This window comes from Amblyraja radiata, chromosome 20 (assembly GCF_010909765.2).
Source record: "Amblyraja radiata isolate CabotCenter1 chromosome 20, sAmbRad1.1.pri, whole genome shotgun sequence".
In the NCBI taxonomy this organism is placed as follows: domain Eukaryota; kingdom Metazoa; phylum Chordata; class Chondrichthyes; order Rajiformes; family Rajidae; genus Amblyraja; species Amblyraja radiata.
In genome coordinates, this window is record NC_045975.1 from 13,930,580 (window position 1) to 13,948,192 (window position 17,613).

A 17,613-nucleotide genomic window follows, 5' to 3' on the forward strand; every position below is an offset into this window, starting at 1 on the left:
TTTATATAGATGGAAATTTGATCAGGTTTGTATCTGATCAATCACAATTACTGGCGTTTCTTCCCCCCCAAAGTAGTGCAATTATTTCTTCTACACCAATGCATCAGAAACAGAGCCAATCTGCGCTGTTAAATTAAATGCCTGGACAGAACTCTGCATACCAGAATATATTTTACTGAATTGCAAACTCTTCCTGCAGGGACTTTACTAAACTAAATATGAAGATAATCTGGTGCACAAATAAAAACAAAAGTATCTCCTGCCTCAGTCCTCAGAGCAATTTCGCCAAATTGTACTTTATTCCAATAAACAGTGCCTCAATAATATTGTTGCTTCACAAGGAATCATTTTCATGTTGCTTCTTGTTGATCATGTTGCAAATGTTGGTCAATCCCCTTTCGCTTTAAGTTTCTTAAGTGAGCGAGCACGGATACCCTGGTTCATCTTCATGGACTGGTTTATTACCAGAGAAACCGGGAGTAAAGATGTAATAATCCAACCCTAAAGAATGTTTAAAATATTTTCATTACTGTCACGTTTTTATTTACAAACTTTTCCATGAAGTTAAAAATTAAGTAAACTGGGATTTAAAAGTTGCTAGTACTATTTTTAGATGTACACTCACCATGCACACCTTTTTGAAACCAACATTTGTCTTTCAAATGAAAACTACAAACACATTTGGTCAGTAATATTATGTTGCAACAGATGGATAGGGGGAAAGAAGAGGCAAAGCCTCAAGAGTTCTATCTCCTGCAGGGTGTTGGTGCTGAACTATTTAGATGGAGACATATTTGAATCCTAATATTTAAGTTCAAGTAATCAAACAAACATCAAATACAATGCTATCAGTAATAGCGAGCATGAAACTAATGGATGGTCATATAACTTGTTTGGTTCAGGGAGGAGCTTACGGAAGGAAATCCGTCTTGTTAGCTGGTCTGGTCTATGTGGCTCAAACCCACACTGGTGGGCGTTCACTTTTAGCTTGCTCTTATTTGGCCAGGCTAATTTTCAAATTTGTCCAAAGGCTTGTTCCTGTGTTGTATTGTTCTATGTTTAACAGCTTATTCAACAGATAATTAGGGATACACTCATTCCAAGCTTTGATACAGTGGGTATCAAGTGGACAAACACACATGCAATAGTGCATCAAGATAATAGGTACATCAACTACCAATTTAAGAGATGATTAAGAGTCTCCAGAATAGCAGAATTCTTTAACTATGTTTACATTGTACATTTGAACAAGACAGCAATATAATAGATCAAATTTAAATGTTTTAAAGATGCATACTTTAAGAGCTAACAATTTGCAAAACCAATGTGGAAAATAAATTGCATTCTTACCATAATGGCATGTGGTAAATAGCCATTTGTCTGCGTCTGAAGGCCAACTGTGCTTAAGGCAGCCTTTACATAGGTGGCTGGACTAGGTTTGTTCACAGTCGGTGTTCGGATTTTACTTAATTTCGTTGCCACATAGAATGGAAGGACGCTCTATAACAAAAATAAGCTCAGAGTGAAAAGCCAGTTCAAGGATTGTAGAGCACAAATACATTAGGAATAGGCCAATTGGCCCCCCAAACCTGCCCCCCTATTTAATAAGATAATGGCTGCTTAGATTCCAACCTCAATCTCATATTTCCCTTTATATGCAGTAACCGTTCAGCAATATAGTGGATTCAAAAATACTTGCTGAGGAAAGAAACCTTAAATATTAGCCACTAGATGGTAAAAAATAGGGAACACCACAAGCTGTTAGTTTAATTTATTTGAACACAGAAAGAAGATTTGGTCCTCCAGATCAATGATTAATTTGCACTCTTCATTAGTATTTTGGATAAACTAGTCCAAGTGGCTAGAGGATCTAGAGTGACAGAGGAACTGAAGGAAATTCACATTAGGCAGGAAATGATAATAATAATAATAATAAATCCTTTATTTCGAACAGACTAAAAAATAAAAAGCAAGTATGAAACAGCATACAAAAAACAAAAAATCAAAACAAGAATATTTATAAAGTGTCATAAACAATATTTATAAATAAATGAATCGTATGTGTCCGAAAAGGAGCAGGAAGAAGCCAAAGCTTATTAATTCCCACCCCTTATTTAAATGCTTATAATTATCTTATACAAATTTAGCAGCTATAAATCTAACACCTATTTCCATATGTACACCAAGTTATTTACATTTATACATTAATCAAATATTTGCAAAGCCATATAAAAATAAAAGAGAAAAAAATGTTGGGTAGACTGATGGGACTAAAGGCTGATAAATCCCCCAGGGCCTGATGGTCTGCATCCCAGGGTACTTAAGGAACTGGCTCTAGAAATTGTGGACGCATTGGTGATCATTTTCCAATGTTCTATAGATTCAGGATCAGTTCCTGTGGATTGGAGGATAGCTAATGTTATTCCGCTTTTTAAGAAAGGCGGGAGAGAGAAAACAGGGAATTATAGACCAGTTAGCCTGACATCGATGGTGGGGAAGATGCTGGAGTCAATTATAAAAGATGAACTAGCGGCACATTTGGATAGCAGTATCAGAATCGGTCCAAGTCAGCATGGATTTACAAAGGGGAAATCATGCTCGACTAATCTTCTGGAATTCTTTGAGGATGTAACTGGGAAAATGGACAAGGGAGAGCCAGTGGATGTAGTGTACCCGGACTTTCAGAAAGCATTTGATAAGGTCCCACATAGGAGATTAGTGGACAATATTAGAGCACAGGGGGTTGGGTGCTGACATGGATAGAAAATTGGTTGGCAGACAGGAAACAAAGACCAGGGATTAACGGGTCCCTTTCAGAATGGCAGGCAGTGACTAGTGGGGTACTGCAAGGCTCGGTGCTGGGACCACAGCTATTTACAATATATATTAATGATTTAGATGAAGGGATTAAAAGTAACTTTAGAAAATTTGCAGATGACAAAGCTGGGTGGCAGTGTGAACTGTGAGGAGGATGCTATGAGGATGTAAGATGACTTGGAAAGGTTGGGTGAGTGGGCAGATACATGGCAGATGCAATTTAATGTGGATACATGTGAGGTAATCCACTTTGGTGGCAAAAACAGGAAGGCAGATTATTATCTAAATGGTGTCAAGTTGGAAAAGGGGAAGTACAATGGGATCTGGGGGCCCTTGTTCATCTGTCACTGAAAGTAAGCATGCAGGTACAGAAGGCAGTGAATAAAAGCGAATGGCATGTTGGCCTTCATAACAAGAGGAGTTGAGTATAGGAGCAAAGAGGTATTTCTGCAGTTGTACAGGGCCCTAGTGAGACCACACCTGGAGCATTGTGTGCAGTTTTGGTCTCCAAATTTGAGGAAGGACATTTTTACTATTGAGGGAGTGCAGCGCAAGTTCACAAGGTTAATTCCCGGGATGGCGGGACTGTCATATGTTGATAGAATGGAGCGGCTGGGGTTGTATACTCTGGAATTTAGAAGGATGAGAGGGCATCTTATTGAAACATCTAAGATTATTAAGGGTTTGGACATGCTAGAGGCAGGAAAATTTTTCTCAATGTTGGGGGAGTCCAGAACCAGGAGCCACAGTTTAAGAATAAGGGGTAAGCCATTTAGAACAGAGATGAGGAAACATTTTTTCACCCAGAGAGTTGTGAGTCTGTGGAATTCTCTGCCTCAGAGGGCAGTGGAGGCCGGTTCACTGGATGATTTCCAGAGAGTTAGATAGAGCTCTTAAAGATAGTGGAGTCAAGGGATACAGGGAGAAGGCAGGAACGGGGTACTGATTGTAGATGATCAGCCATGATCACATTGAATGGCAGTGCTGGCTCGAAGGGCCTACTACTGCACCTATTGTCTATTGCCTAAACAACTAATAGTTTTTATTTAAAAAATAATTCTTAGGTTGCACATTGCTTTTAAATCTATTATTTATCCTCCCATCCTGAATTTCATTGAAATGGTGACGCTGCCACTATGAATTGCTGCTGTCTATACCTTGAAGACCTTGAATCATAGTTATACAGTGTGGAAACAGGCTCTTCAGCTCAACATGTCCCAGCTACACTAGTCCCACCTGCAGCGCTTGGCCCATTTCCCATCAAACTTGTCCTATCCATGTACCTGTCTAACTTCCCAAGAGAAAGACAGGGTCTTTGACCATTCAAACAGCTGTTTAACTGTCCAACATTCACAACCAGATAGACAAAACTCCAGAGCTTTGAGCTGATCCAATGGCTGAAAGCTCTACTGCAAGCTGCTTTTGCTATTAATTAGTTCTGCCTTCCCGCTGCTCTGGGCCAACTTTTAGGCAGGCATAGTGCTGCTCCTGGGATGGGCTTATTGAAGCAGGTTTGATTCTAGACGATATTGGGATCATGGGCTCCAAGTCCATAGCTCCCTGAAAGTGGCAATACAAGTAGATAAAGTTATAAAGAAGCTGTATGGAATGCTTGCCTTCATCGATCAAGGTATTAAATACGAGTCAGAAAGTTGCGTTGTGGATTTGTGTTATAAATCTTTGGTACGGCTATATTCAGAGTATCGCGTGCATTTCTGGTCACCCCATAACAGGAAGTATTGGAGGTTTCGGAGTGGGTGCCGAAGATCTTTACCAGAATATTGCCTGGATTAGAGGGTTTTAGATATAAGGAGAAGTTGTACAAACTTGGATTGTTTTCTCATGAGCAGAGATTGATAAGCAGCCTGATAGCACCATATAGAATTATGAGGGGTATTGATAGGGTAGGCAGTTAGACCGTTTTACCAAGGCTGGGGATGTCTGACTAGAGGGCGTAACTTCAAGAGGAGGAAAGTTAAAGGAGATGTACAGGGCTCCTTTATTTTTAAACAGAGCGACGAGTGGCTGGAACACACTGCCAGGGCTGCTGGTGGTAGCAGATATGATAGCAGCGTTTAAGAGGCTTACAGATGGAGATGTAGGGGTTAGAGGGATATAGATGTTGTGCAGGCAGAGGATATTAGTTTAACATGGTATCATGTTTGGCACAAACATTATCTGAAGGGCTTGTTCCTGTGCTGTACTGTTCTATGATGGAATTCAGTTTGCTGACAATAACTCCCAGTGCCTCATGGATGCCAGTTCTGAATTGCTATAAATATTCTGAACATTTAGAACATGTCAAAGCCTCAGACCTTCTTAGATCAAAACAGGGAACACTTTTGCACAAAATCACCTTTCTATTATTGTGACTCTTATTGATAGGTAGATAGGCAAGGACAAGACAAAGTTAATTACCCCTCACCAGCTTCTACACACCCAACAGCTATGAGTTTCAGGTCAGTGATTCTGGTTCTGGTTCTGGTTGATTATGGTGCAAACACCTCATAAGTGGTTATCTCGCCCAGGTGTTGTGAGCAGATTAGTTTAACTGTATATTAGTGCGAAGCCTGAAGGGAGATAATGCTTACTTGATTATTAAGGGAGTGAATTAAGGAAAATTAGTTTATAAACATGAACTGATTTTAGCCCCAAACAACCTTTAACCAGACATTTCCTTTCCCCCCTCCCCCAAAAAGAAACTCAGGGGGCAGAAAAAGGAAATATTGACCGTTATTGCAAGACAATGGGCCTCACTGCAGTTGAATAGAGTCTTGACGAGACGGCATCTGGAATATTGTGCATCCACAATTAGAGGATTAGCCTTAAAATAAATAGTCATTCTGAAATGAGAGAAGATAATAAGGGCAGCATGTCCTTGGAATTTTCCACACAGGAGGGTTATGGAAACGGTCACTGAAGGCACACTTAAAAAGATAGATTTCCTTAATATTCAAAAATCTACCAACAATGTGGGATTAATACTGTAAAGTTGTGCTGAGGTACAAAATCAACCATGGTCATTACAAATGGCAGAATGTGCACTGTGGACAAAATGGCTATTGTTTTCCTAAATTCTTTAGTAGATGCTGGCAATTATATTTATTGTGGAATACAAGGAGGCATAGATTGGTCAAACAAAAAAATGCTGCTAGATTCCTTTCCCTGAAAGAGTAATAAAGCCAATGGTTATTTGGCTACTATCTTGATTATCTTTATAGTTGTTATTATACAAATCATTAGATAAACTGAAAATGAATTCCATGACTTGTGATGGTCTAGGATCCTGACTAGGAGGAAATATTAGAAATTATTTTGAAGCACCTCATAAGTTATGGTTTTGTAGAATTTTCCTATAACTTAACCTTGGACACAACTCTCCTTTAAGCACATCAAGAATTACCGAAGTGTAGGTCACTCCTGTGTTATGAAAGCCTGAAATACGGTCAGCAATACATACGAACAAGCTCCCATAATGCCAATAAATTAAAAAGTCTGACATGTGTTAATTCATATGATCAGCAGAACTAGTTTCCCACCCCCCACTCTTCTTTATTTTGATTCAGATTTTATTTTGTTTATAGTTTATTTTGATTTTAAACCCCCATTTGTTCTTTCTAGTATTGAATGCACCATTAGAGTGTTAATTCTTCTAACATATATACACTCTGGAGAATAAGCATGTATTAATTCTGAATGCTGATATGGTAAAATAATGTTTGACAACAATAATCGATGACCAAATGCCATGTTTTAAGGAAGAAAGTTCCATAAATATAGGAACACAAATTCCGTGAAACAATCTCTTCCTTTGGTTATCTAAACATTAAGAATAGAAATGAGTTAATAACATATTGGATATCCCTCGCCCATAATTTTAGAAAATGCAAGTTTCAATAAGATTTGAATCCTTTCATTATTGTACTGTTTATTGTCCTCCATGTATGATAATTTAAAACAAATCTGTGTAACTGCAAGAAGATTAAATATGACTAGATTTTAAACATTTTAAAAAATGAAGCCACAGTGGATTAATCTCATCAACTAAAACGTTCATTGAAAAGTCCTACATAGATAAAAACAGGAAAATTTGCAAAAGATATACATGCATGGTTTCAATGTTTTTGCCAATAATATAGTTTTACCAAGTTAAACTTTGTATATAGCCTTCAGATCATTTAATGCTATTATGGACTGAACACTGAGCTTGAACAACCACAATTCATTATTGATGTCAAGGTGTTTCTTAAAAGCGTCTCTTTCATTAAGGCACCAGCATTTAACATTTTAGAACCCAATTTAAGTTTATGGGATAATTCCATCACCCGAGGGAGAAATCCTAAAATATTTGGAGAAATCTACACACAATGCCAGAGATGGTAAATTAAGATATTCTATTTTGTGATCTGCTTTTAAGATCATAGAAACATAGAACATAGGTGCAAGAGAAGGCCATTTGGCCCTTCGAACCTGCACCACCATTCATTGTGATCATGGCTGATCATCCACAATCAGTAACCCTTGCCTGCCTTCTCCCCATATCCCTTGATTTTGCTAGCCCCTAGAGCTCTATCTAACTTTTAAATTCTTCTGGTGAATTGGCCTCTACTGCCCTCTGTGGCAGATAATTCCACAAATTCACAACTCTCTGGGTGAAAAAGTCTTTTCTCATCTCAGTTTTAAATGGCCTCCCCTTTATTCTTAGACTGTTGCCCCTGTTTCTGGATTCCTCCATAATTGGGACAATTTTTCCTGTATTTTGCTTGTCCAGTCCTTTTATAATTTTATACGTTTCTATAAGATCCCCTCTCATCCTAAATTCCAGTGGATACAAGCCCAGTCTTTCCAATCTTTCCTCATGACAGTCCCACCATCCCTGGGATTAACCTCATTAACTGACGCTGCACTGCCTCAATAGCAAGGATGTCCTTCCTCAAATTAGGAGACCAAAACTGCACAAAATACTCCAGATGTGGTCTCACCAGGGCCCTGTACAACTGCAGGACCTTTTTACTCCTATACTCAAATCCTCTCGTTATGAAGGCCAACATGCCATTAGCTTTCTTCACTGCCTGCTGTACCTGCATGTTTACATGTTTAATGTTCAGTGACTGGTGTACAAGGACACACAGGTCTCGTTGCAATTCCTTTTCATAATCTGACACCATTGAGATAATAATCTGCCTCCTTGTTCTTGCCGCCAAAGTGGATATCCTCACATTTATCTGGATCATACTGCATCTGCCATGCATCTGCCCATTCACTCAACCCGTCCAAGTCACCCTGCAACCTCCTGGCATCCTCTTCGCAGTTCACACTGCCACCCAGTTTTGTGTCATCTGCAAATTTGCTAGTGTTACTTATAATCCCATAATCTAAATCATTGATATATATTGTAAATAGTTGCAGCCCCAGCACCGAGCCTTACTGAACTCCACTAGCCACTGCCTGCCATTCTGACAGGGACCCGTTTATTCCCACTGTTTCCTGTCTGGCAACCAATTCCCTATCCATGTCAATACCCGACCCCCAATACCATGTGCTCTAATTTTGCCCACTAATCTCCCGTGTGGAACCTTATCAAAGGCTTTCTGAAAGTCCAGATACACTACATCCACTGGCTCGCCTTCATCCATTTTACTTGTCACATCCTCAAAAAATTCCAGAAGATTAGTCATGCAGGATTTCCCCTTCATAAATCCATGCTGACTTGGACCAATCCTTTTACTGCTATCGAAATGTGCCGTTATTACTTTGTTAATAATTGACTCCAGCATCTTCCCCACCACCGATGTCAGGCTAACTGGTCTATAATTCCCCTTTTTCTCTCTCGCTCCTTTCTTGAAAAGTGGAATAACATTAGCTACCCTCCAATCCACAGGAACTGATTCTTAATCCATAAAACATCGGAAAATGATCACCAATGTATCCACGATTTCTAGAGCCATCTCCTTGAGTACCCTGGGATGCAGATCATCAGGGGATTTAACAGCCTTCAGTCTCATCAGTCTACCCAATACTATTTCTCGCCTAATGCAAATTTCTTTCAGTTCCTCTGTCTCCCTAGATCCTCTGTCCTCTAATACATCTGGGAGATTTTTTGTGTCTTCGTTAGTGAACCTTTCTGTTTTCCTTTTGTGTACCTTTTCGTTTTCTCAACAACACTCATTACTTCCCTTCTATCGCCAGCGTCATACTGCCAATCTGAACCAGATCTATAAGTTGCTATGACAGCAGTTGTTCCTATAGTAACCACAAGGGTACTTTCCCAAAATAAGCTCTGTTTACCTGGACAATGATCCCCTTGCTCTTGTACTCAGCATGGAGTGCTTGTGAAAAAAAATCCACAAATGCCTGTTGGAAATAAAGTATTGTGAGAGAAAAATAAAATATTGTTCAAGGTTGATCATTAAACAATCAATTGGATTAATTTAGGAATTTTAATCCTGGTGTGTAACTTCACCTGTAAGAGCTGGATTTAGGATTTCACACAGGCTTGACAAGCCCAGCATTGAAACCCGGGAATTCTAATGACCTTGAAAAACAATAGATTTCAAATGGACATTGAAAATACCAAGATGCAGCTATCACCATCTTACATCCCTTCTACTGCCCTTCAAGAGTTTGGACCACAGCTCAGTTATTCAATTATGGCCAAGCAGAAACTTCCTCCGAATAATTAGTGGAAAATACATGTCTGATGTTACAAGGATGCCAACTCCATTCTATTTGCTAAGAAGGAACCCAACCATTTGTAGGCTTGATGACATAAACACTCATTTGGAATTTTTGACTTCTTCTTCTTCTTCTTTGAGAAGACTACCCAAACCCAGAATTTGTAATGTGCCTTCATCATGTCCCACAATGCAGTCCATCAGCAACCAAAGCCTTCATACATCTCCAGGCTTAACTATCATTTTCATGTACTCAATGTTCAAACTCCTACCACCTGCAAATTTGAAATGTCCAAAACTCAGAAGCCCACATCCTAACTTAAAGTATGTTGATATGACTGGAGGCCATGAAAACTACTTTTCACGTTTTCATAGTGCCGTTTGCTTGTTGGTTCTTGTCATCCTTGTATTCAAAACAAGCCATTATGTTATAGTTTAGAAAGCAGACCACAGGTCAGAGTCGTGGTCATACAGCACGGAAACAGGGCTATTCAGCCGAAATCGTCATTGCTGGTGAGGAGGTCCATCTAGCAGTCCTATTTGCCCGGTGTGACCCATATCCCTCTAAACTTTTCCCATCCATGTACCCATCCAATATGAGGCTCATGAAAAAAATCTCCTTTCTTCCACATCAATTAACAGGCAATCTCCACGAAAATTGATGTGAATATTTGACACTCCCAATTATGTACAGCATGGCTTCTGTTCTCCAAATACTTTGCATTAACTATTACCTTATTCCCTTCCAAAACTATAGATATCCATCTAATGCAGCAAATGACATGCAGATGCAAATGTTTTGAGCTCTTCAACCATTAATGTTTTTCTCTCCTGGCTTCCGAAATTCATTTCCAAAAATAATTCTCACATTTTGATTCTATTCAATGGCAAAAGAACCCACAACCAGGTAAAAATAGACGCATCAAAATGAGCTAACATCATATTCATAATTTTTACAATTCTGCATGTGTTCAAAGTTAAACAGATTACAAGTACAAGTTTATCTCCAATTCACTCTTTTCTAAGAGGCATTCGTTCAAACCGAAGGTATAACTAAGTCTTACTTTGGTTGCAGAGTAGAGTGTCAGTAAGGGTACTGGATTCAATGCGCTACCAGATGACACATTCAGGATGATGCCTTTTGACCTTTAAAAATATAATACCACAATTAATCACTGCTAGTGTTAATTTAATTGAATATAAATTTCCCTACTCCATTGCTTGGATTTGTGTAGGCCTCTGGATTTTTGAACCATAATTTAACCACTAGGTCACCAAATACTGCCAAAACACAATGCAATCGGCACACTCATTATTTTGCAGGCCTGAATACCAGACAGATTAATAATTGCTCGTCCACAGTTGTGAAATACCTGAAGCAAAATAACTTCCAAAAAAAATTTCACCATGTATAAGACATTTGTTTTCAGATGTGGTTACAACCATAGAATGGAATTTTGTTATAAAGAGTGGTTTAAATATGGTAAAAAAACAAGACTAAAGCCAAAGGTACACAAAATTGCTGGGGAAACTCAGCGGGTGCAGCAGCATCTATGGAGCGAAGGAAATAGGCGACGTTTCGGGCCGAAACCCTTCTTCAGACTGATGGGCGGTGGGAAAGAAAGAAGGAAAAGGGGAGGAGGAGGAGGAGCCCGAGGGCGGGCGGATGGGAGGGTGGGAGGAGACAGCTGGAGGGTTAAGGAAGGGGAGGAGACAGCAAAGGCTAGCCAAATTGGGAGAATTCAATGTTAATGCCATAAGGACGCAAGGTCCCCAGACGGAATATGAGGTGCTGTTCCTCCAATTTCCACTGTTGCTCACTCTGGCAATGGAGGAGACCCAGGACAGAGAGGTCGGATTGGGAATGGGAGGGGGAGTTGAAGTGCTGAGCCACCGGGAGGTCAGGTAGGTTATTGCGGACTGAGCGGAGGTGTTCGGCAAAACGATCGCCCAACCTACGCTTGGTCTCACCGATGTAAATCAGCTGACATATAGAGCAGCGGATGCAGTAGGTGAGGTTGGAGGAGATACAGGTGAACCTTTGTCGCACCTGGAACGACTGCTTGGGACCTTGAATGGAGTCGAGGGGGGAGGTGAAGGGACAGGTGTTGCATTTCTTGCGGTTGCAACGGAAAGTGCCCGGGGAGGCGGTGGTGCGGGAGGGAAGGGAAGAATTGACGAGGGAGTTGCGGAGGGAGCGGTCTTTGCGGAAGGCAGACATGGGGGGAGATGGGAAGATGTGGCGAGTGGTGGGGTCACGTTGGAGGTGGCGGAAATGGCGGAGGATTATGTGTTGTATTTGCCGGCTGGTGGGGTGAAAGGTGAGGACCAGAGGGACTCTGCCCTTGTTGCGTGTGCGTGGATGGGGAGAGAGAGCAGTGTTACGGGGTATGGATGAGACCCTGGTGTGAGCCTCATCTATGGTGGCGGAGGGGAATCCCCGTTCCCTGAAGAACGAGGACATTTCCGATGCCCTGGTATGAAATGTCTCATCCTGGGAACAGATGCGGCGTACGCGGAGGAATTGGGAGTAGGGGATGGAGTCTTTACAGGGGGCAGGGTGGGAAGACGTGTAGTCCAGATAGCCATGTGAGTCAGTGGGTTTGTAATGTATGTCGGTCAGAAGTCTGTCCCCTGCGATGGAGATGGTGAGGTCAAGGAATGGTAGGGAAGTGTCGGAAATCGACTAAAGCCATGTTGATGTTAAATTATAGTCTTACTTCTTGTGTTGCCCAATGAGGATAAAGTGGTGGATGCTGCCTTTCTGGCATTTGATAAAGTGTTTCATGGTAGGCTGATCCAGAAGATTAAGATGCCCAGGATTCACAGCGATTTAGTTATATGGATCCACAATTGGCTTACTAAATGTTGACAGAGGGTTGTGGTGGAAGGGCATTATTCAGACTGGATCCCTGCAGACTAGTGGAGTTCTGCAGGGATCTTTGCTGGAACCTCTTTTTGTGATATATCCAGCAATATTGGTGTAGTCTGCACCCTAAACAGCATTGATGTACAGAAGGACCTAGTGGTCCAAGTCCGTAGCTTCCTGAAAGTAGCAACACAAGTAGATGGAAGGGTAAAGTCAGCATATGGTATGCTTGCCTTCATCAGTCAGGGCACTGAGTACAAGAGTCGAGAAGTCATGGTGCAGTTCTACAGGACTGGTTAGGGAAAAGGGCGAGAAGAGGTTTATCAGAATGCTGGCTAGTTGGGTGTTAGCTATAAGGAACGGTTGGGACAAAACAAGATAGCTTTCTAAAGCAGAGGCTGAGCAAAGATCTGATAGAAAGAAATATATAAAAGTATGAGTGGCTTAGATAGGACAGACAGTAAAATCCTTTTCCCCCATGGTGGAAGTGTCAAAGACTAGAGGGCAGAGCTTTAAAGTGAAAGGAGCAAAGTTCAAAGGGGGTGTGCAGCTTTTTATTCGAGGGCCATGGGTGCTTGGAAAGTGCTGGTGGAGGCAGACACGATAGTTAAGATTAGTTCAGCACATTGTGGGTCGAAGTGTCTGTTCTGTGATGCACTTTATTCTAATGAACAATGATTTTCTGAGTTATAGATTAAGTACGGCCATTCATTAAATGCAGTTCTTGGCTGTGGATTCTCTGGAGAATCACCTGCTTTTCCAGTTTTCATCTGCTTATGGGGATGGCCAATTTTTGGTTAAACGATCAATGAATGACTCACTTTTCACTTGTGCTTTTTGCTGGTGAGGTTATCCAAAGGAAATACCAAATTGACAGGTTTTAAATTGTCAGAATCTCCTGAAGAAAACTATTGTTATGTTAGACTGATGACTCAGTTTGTTCATGCAAAGTGATAGCTGCAAACCTGAAAAGGAGACATTTCATACAGCCCATGAATCATTCTCTGCTATAACACATATTGTTATTATAAGCAGAGAAACAAGTCCCATTAGTTATTAAAAGGATTCTTGAAGGAATCTCCCTTATAAATAATAATGACTTCAATGACTCACCGCTGTACCATGGCAGGCAATACCATCCTAGTCATCTATGGGAAAATAAATGAAATATTAAAAATGTTTCCCCCTTCCCAAAAATAGAAACATCTACCAAGTCTATCTGCATATATATTGCTTTCTAAAATAATATTTACAACTTTTCAAAATAAATGACATCATTTAAAACTAATAGCAATATTTTCTAAATTGTACAGTTGCTGATTTTTAAGATTTCTGGTCTGTGCAAAAATTTCAAAGATGCTTTCCCATTATAATAAAGCAGGCATAATTTAAAAAGAATGGACAAGAATTTAAGATCATATGACCAATCACAGAATTTAAGATTCCTGAATGCCGATTGTAAAGAAATGTAACCGTCTGCGCTTGCACACAGTAATGCAAGTTCATGTTTGCCAAGTTCTGTGGCATTTTCATTCATGAAGTAATCTTTTTTTTATTTTTATGAGTGAACTGCCAGTTCTATTAGGAACAAGCAAAGCTGCCGAAAATTATTTTAGAGTCCTGGAACTCCCCTTAGTGAGTGCTTCCAGCTACAAACTGTTTGCAGGGCTTCACCACTCTCACTCACTATTTTACGCCATGCCAAATGAAAATACTTTTTCATTCCAGACAGTTGCAACAAAATATTAATGATAGCCAGGAAATCCAGCCACTGTCATCTCAAGTGATGTCAAATCAGTAATGCCTTCCAATATTGGCTTTAAAAACTCCAGGATATTTAATGGTTCAATTAAGCCATATTGTCACGTGTGCACTTTTTGCATGGATCACGCATTCACAAGTCGCAATATTTTGGAATTACAGTACAACACACACAGATGTACTCTTCAAATTTCATTGGCCTTTTTTGCATCAAACTGTTTCCCGTAAACAAAATTACAATTTTCCAGAATTCAATTGTGGAAATATGCCATCTTACAGCCAGGAGACTGATGGCACAGGTTAAAATGCACTTGGCAAATACCTTTAAAAAAAATCTGTACGTTAGGCAACTTCCCCAGAGACACTGACAGAATGAATGTTTCACGTCAGATCAATGACTCCATTCCCCTCTGTAGACAATACCTAAATTGCAGAGTACTTGAGCATACAGTTTTATTTTCCAGCATATGTTATGTTTCATATTTGGGTTACAATAATACCTGTTGTCCTCAGATGAGTTAAATGGTTATTTGGATACATAATGCTTATTTGAAGGGTAACAAATTAATTATATCCTCACTTAATTTACCATCTTTGATTACAAACCTATACATTGGTACTTAGATATTAGATTTCCGTATGAAGACTTGGGACAAAAACTAAAGCTAAAAACACTCAGCATGCTAGGCAGCATCTATGGAAAGAAAATGCTAGTGTTTCTCAAAGACCCAACAAATGTTTTCTCATCTCAGAACTGGATTCTAACCAAAGGACTTCAACCCCACCTAATACTCGTTTCTCTTTCCACAGGTACTGCTTGACCTGCTAATCATTTCCAGGATTTTGTCTGTTTCAGATTTCCAGAACAAAGACATTTTATTTTCATAGATAAATGTAGTTAACTTCTACTTTTGAGTAAGTGACACTAATCCTGACATTGCACAAAACATTCTGGTGAAAGATTAAAGAAAGGCAAAACCATTGAGAATTCTGAAGCTGAAATTACATATTCTATACTGATTTTGTTGAATTTGCAAGAGGATTGCAAATGGTTATGTGCATGGCTCAGGTGCTCAATGTACCGAAGTTATCTTCAATGAGGGATGAGAGATAGAACAGTACAGCACTGTTGTGCGTTCTGAGCCTCCAAATCTGGCCTGTGCTGAAACTGATGAAACAGTACTTTGCATTAAGCATTCTTTCTCCAATACACAGACATAGCATTCTCACAGATATGAGACATGAATCGAAAAATTAATTGCCCCTGTGGTTTGTGTGTTTTCTTGTTCAACGATTTAACCATTTTTTCCAGATTGCACAATTCCTGGAAATGTGTGGCAAAAATCCTCGCCCAATAAATGTATTCAACATGGCTTCAAAATAAAAAGTACAGGGAACACGAGAAATAATAGCCGCTACTCATACCAAATTATTAAAAATTAAATATTGGTGCATGACGACTATTTGATATATCAGATTGTGTCTGAAATTAATAGACCTTAATGGGAACTGTTAAGAGTGTGACTGGTTTAGATTTACCTAATAGTAGTAAAATGAACACTTCCTCATACTTAATTTTTCTGACCAAAAACTAATTTCATGTGTTACATAAAATCTTAAATTCATGGCATTTGTTCCCTGAAGCAAGCTTGCCAACGCCCACAGAGTCTGTTCATCCGCACACTCAAACGCCCACACAGTCTCTCAGACACACACACGCATGCACTCTTCTCTATGCCCAACCTATCGAGTATATTTACCAGCAAAAAACAGTTGGGAATAGTACCCCTGTTGCTAATATGTTAAAGTCGTGAGGCTGCCGCAAGACTTGGCTTAATTATTTCAGCATCAGATGAAAGAAAGCACCATGTACTGCAGTTTTATATTTTTCTTCAAAGTATGCCTTATTTTGTTAGGATATCCCCATTATGCTGCAGTGTTTTAGTAAAAATTAATTTTGCTTGCAGAATGCAGTTTTCAGAATGGATAATATGGTGACAAAATTGAAACCGGATTAATCTGTGCTCCAATTATTGAAATTTCAGCATGACACTGCACCTTTTAACGCTATGTGGCAGTAATGAATGCCATCTTTTTCACTGGAATTAAAAATATTTCCTACTAAATTTGACAAGATCAGTTTTTGTTCAGAATTGAAAGAAACAGACCAGAAACAGAGGAACCAAGACAGATAAATGGAACTGTTTTAAATGGAATAAACTGCAGGAAGCTTTTCCTCCACATCAGAAGTATAAAAAGTAGCGGACATAAATTTAGAGTAAGGGGGAGGCGATTTAGAAGACAAACTAGGGGGTATCTTCACCCAGAGAGTGGTCAGTACCTGTTGAAACACTAATAAGCGAGTTCGGTATTACATGCCCAAGTCATGGGTCATTCGGGATAAACATTCTCGCCGGCTGAGCTACCTGCGTATTAATTTAAATGAGATTTATAAATAAATGTATCCGTCAAATATGTCAGCAGTAGGCCACAGTGTACTGCAGTCTGCACAAATTCACAATTGTATCTATTTAAATTATTATTAACTCAATACAGCACCAGCCTTGAAAACGCAAGAATGCCTGGAATGAACCTGTCAATTATCAAATCCCTGGCATTAGTCTGATACACAGCCATTCAAATTCGATATTGATTTCCACGAATTGCAAGTTATGTGGCCAAACAATTTGAGACAGTCCTTACATTCCTATCTAAACAACCTCTCTGGATTGAAGGAAATGTGGAGAATGTGCTGTGTGGGGGGTAAATTGGAAAGTTCAGATTGGATTTCCTTCAATCCAGAGAGGTTGTTTAGATAGGCGAGATGGCAGGGAGAAATGCACCGCAACCACTGCAAACTTGGAACAGCACAGACCCTCGACTAAATCTATCCAATACTAAAGGACAGGCATTTCGCAGTTAAATGTCTTATATCGGATTTGCGGCTCCTTCACAGAGCCAACCCTGTACTCAGTTTTCCTCGGAGATGAATCTTTGCCTTAACGGTACATTCACGCCACCTGTAGGTAATGCATCAGCCCACATCACACTGATACAGTCGCAGTCTGCCTCAGATTAAATATATTTTTACACATAAATTATGAATAAAGATAAGAAAGTTTCAAACACAAGTAATATTTTCTTATTCCAGTAGCAAACACATTAAGGATTAAATGAAAATAATAAATTCTTTAACTTTTTGAATATTGCATAATTGCAAATTTATAAACTGAACTAGAACTGGGACTGTAAGTAGTGTGTGAACAGCAGAACAAGAAAGGAAGTTATTGAGTTTGCAGAATTCTAGATTAATTCCTTGGTAGAATAGTTAACAATTTATACACAGTTCATACAGAGCTGCGTTCGCTTTTTTTAACCCCGATTGACCTTTGACAAATCCCATGATTCCTTGCGTTTATCGAGATACCGAATTCGCTTATTGAAGTTCAGTTGTAAATAGCATTTAAGTGTCCAGATGAACACTTGAATCGC

General features: G+C 39.6%; 1 protein-coding gene across 1 annotated transcript in view; it reads right to left on the minus strand.

The window, feature by feature from the left end:
* Positions 1 to 236: 236 nt before the first annotated feature.
* Positions 237 to 17,613, minus strand: part of hsd17b12 (hydroxysteroid 17-beta dehydrogenase 12) — a 58,873-nt gene continuing 41,496 nt past the window's right edge. The window contains exons 7-11 of the mRNA XM_033038889.1: positions 13,474 to 13,508; positions 10,556 to 10,637; positions 9,106 to 9,171; positions 1,351 to 1,500; positions 237 to 501 (exon numbers count right to left, since the gene is read on the minus strand). Coding sequence (XP_032894780.1) covers positions 388 to 501; positions 1,351 to 1,500; positions 9,106 to 9,171; positions 10,556 to 10,637; positions 13,474 to 13,508 — 447 coding nt within the window. The 3' untranslated portion in view covers positions 237 to 387. The remainder of the gene's footprint in view (positions 502 to 1,350; positions 1,501 to 9,105; positions 9,172 to 10,555; positions 10,638 to 13,473; positions 13,509 to 17,613) is intronic.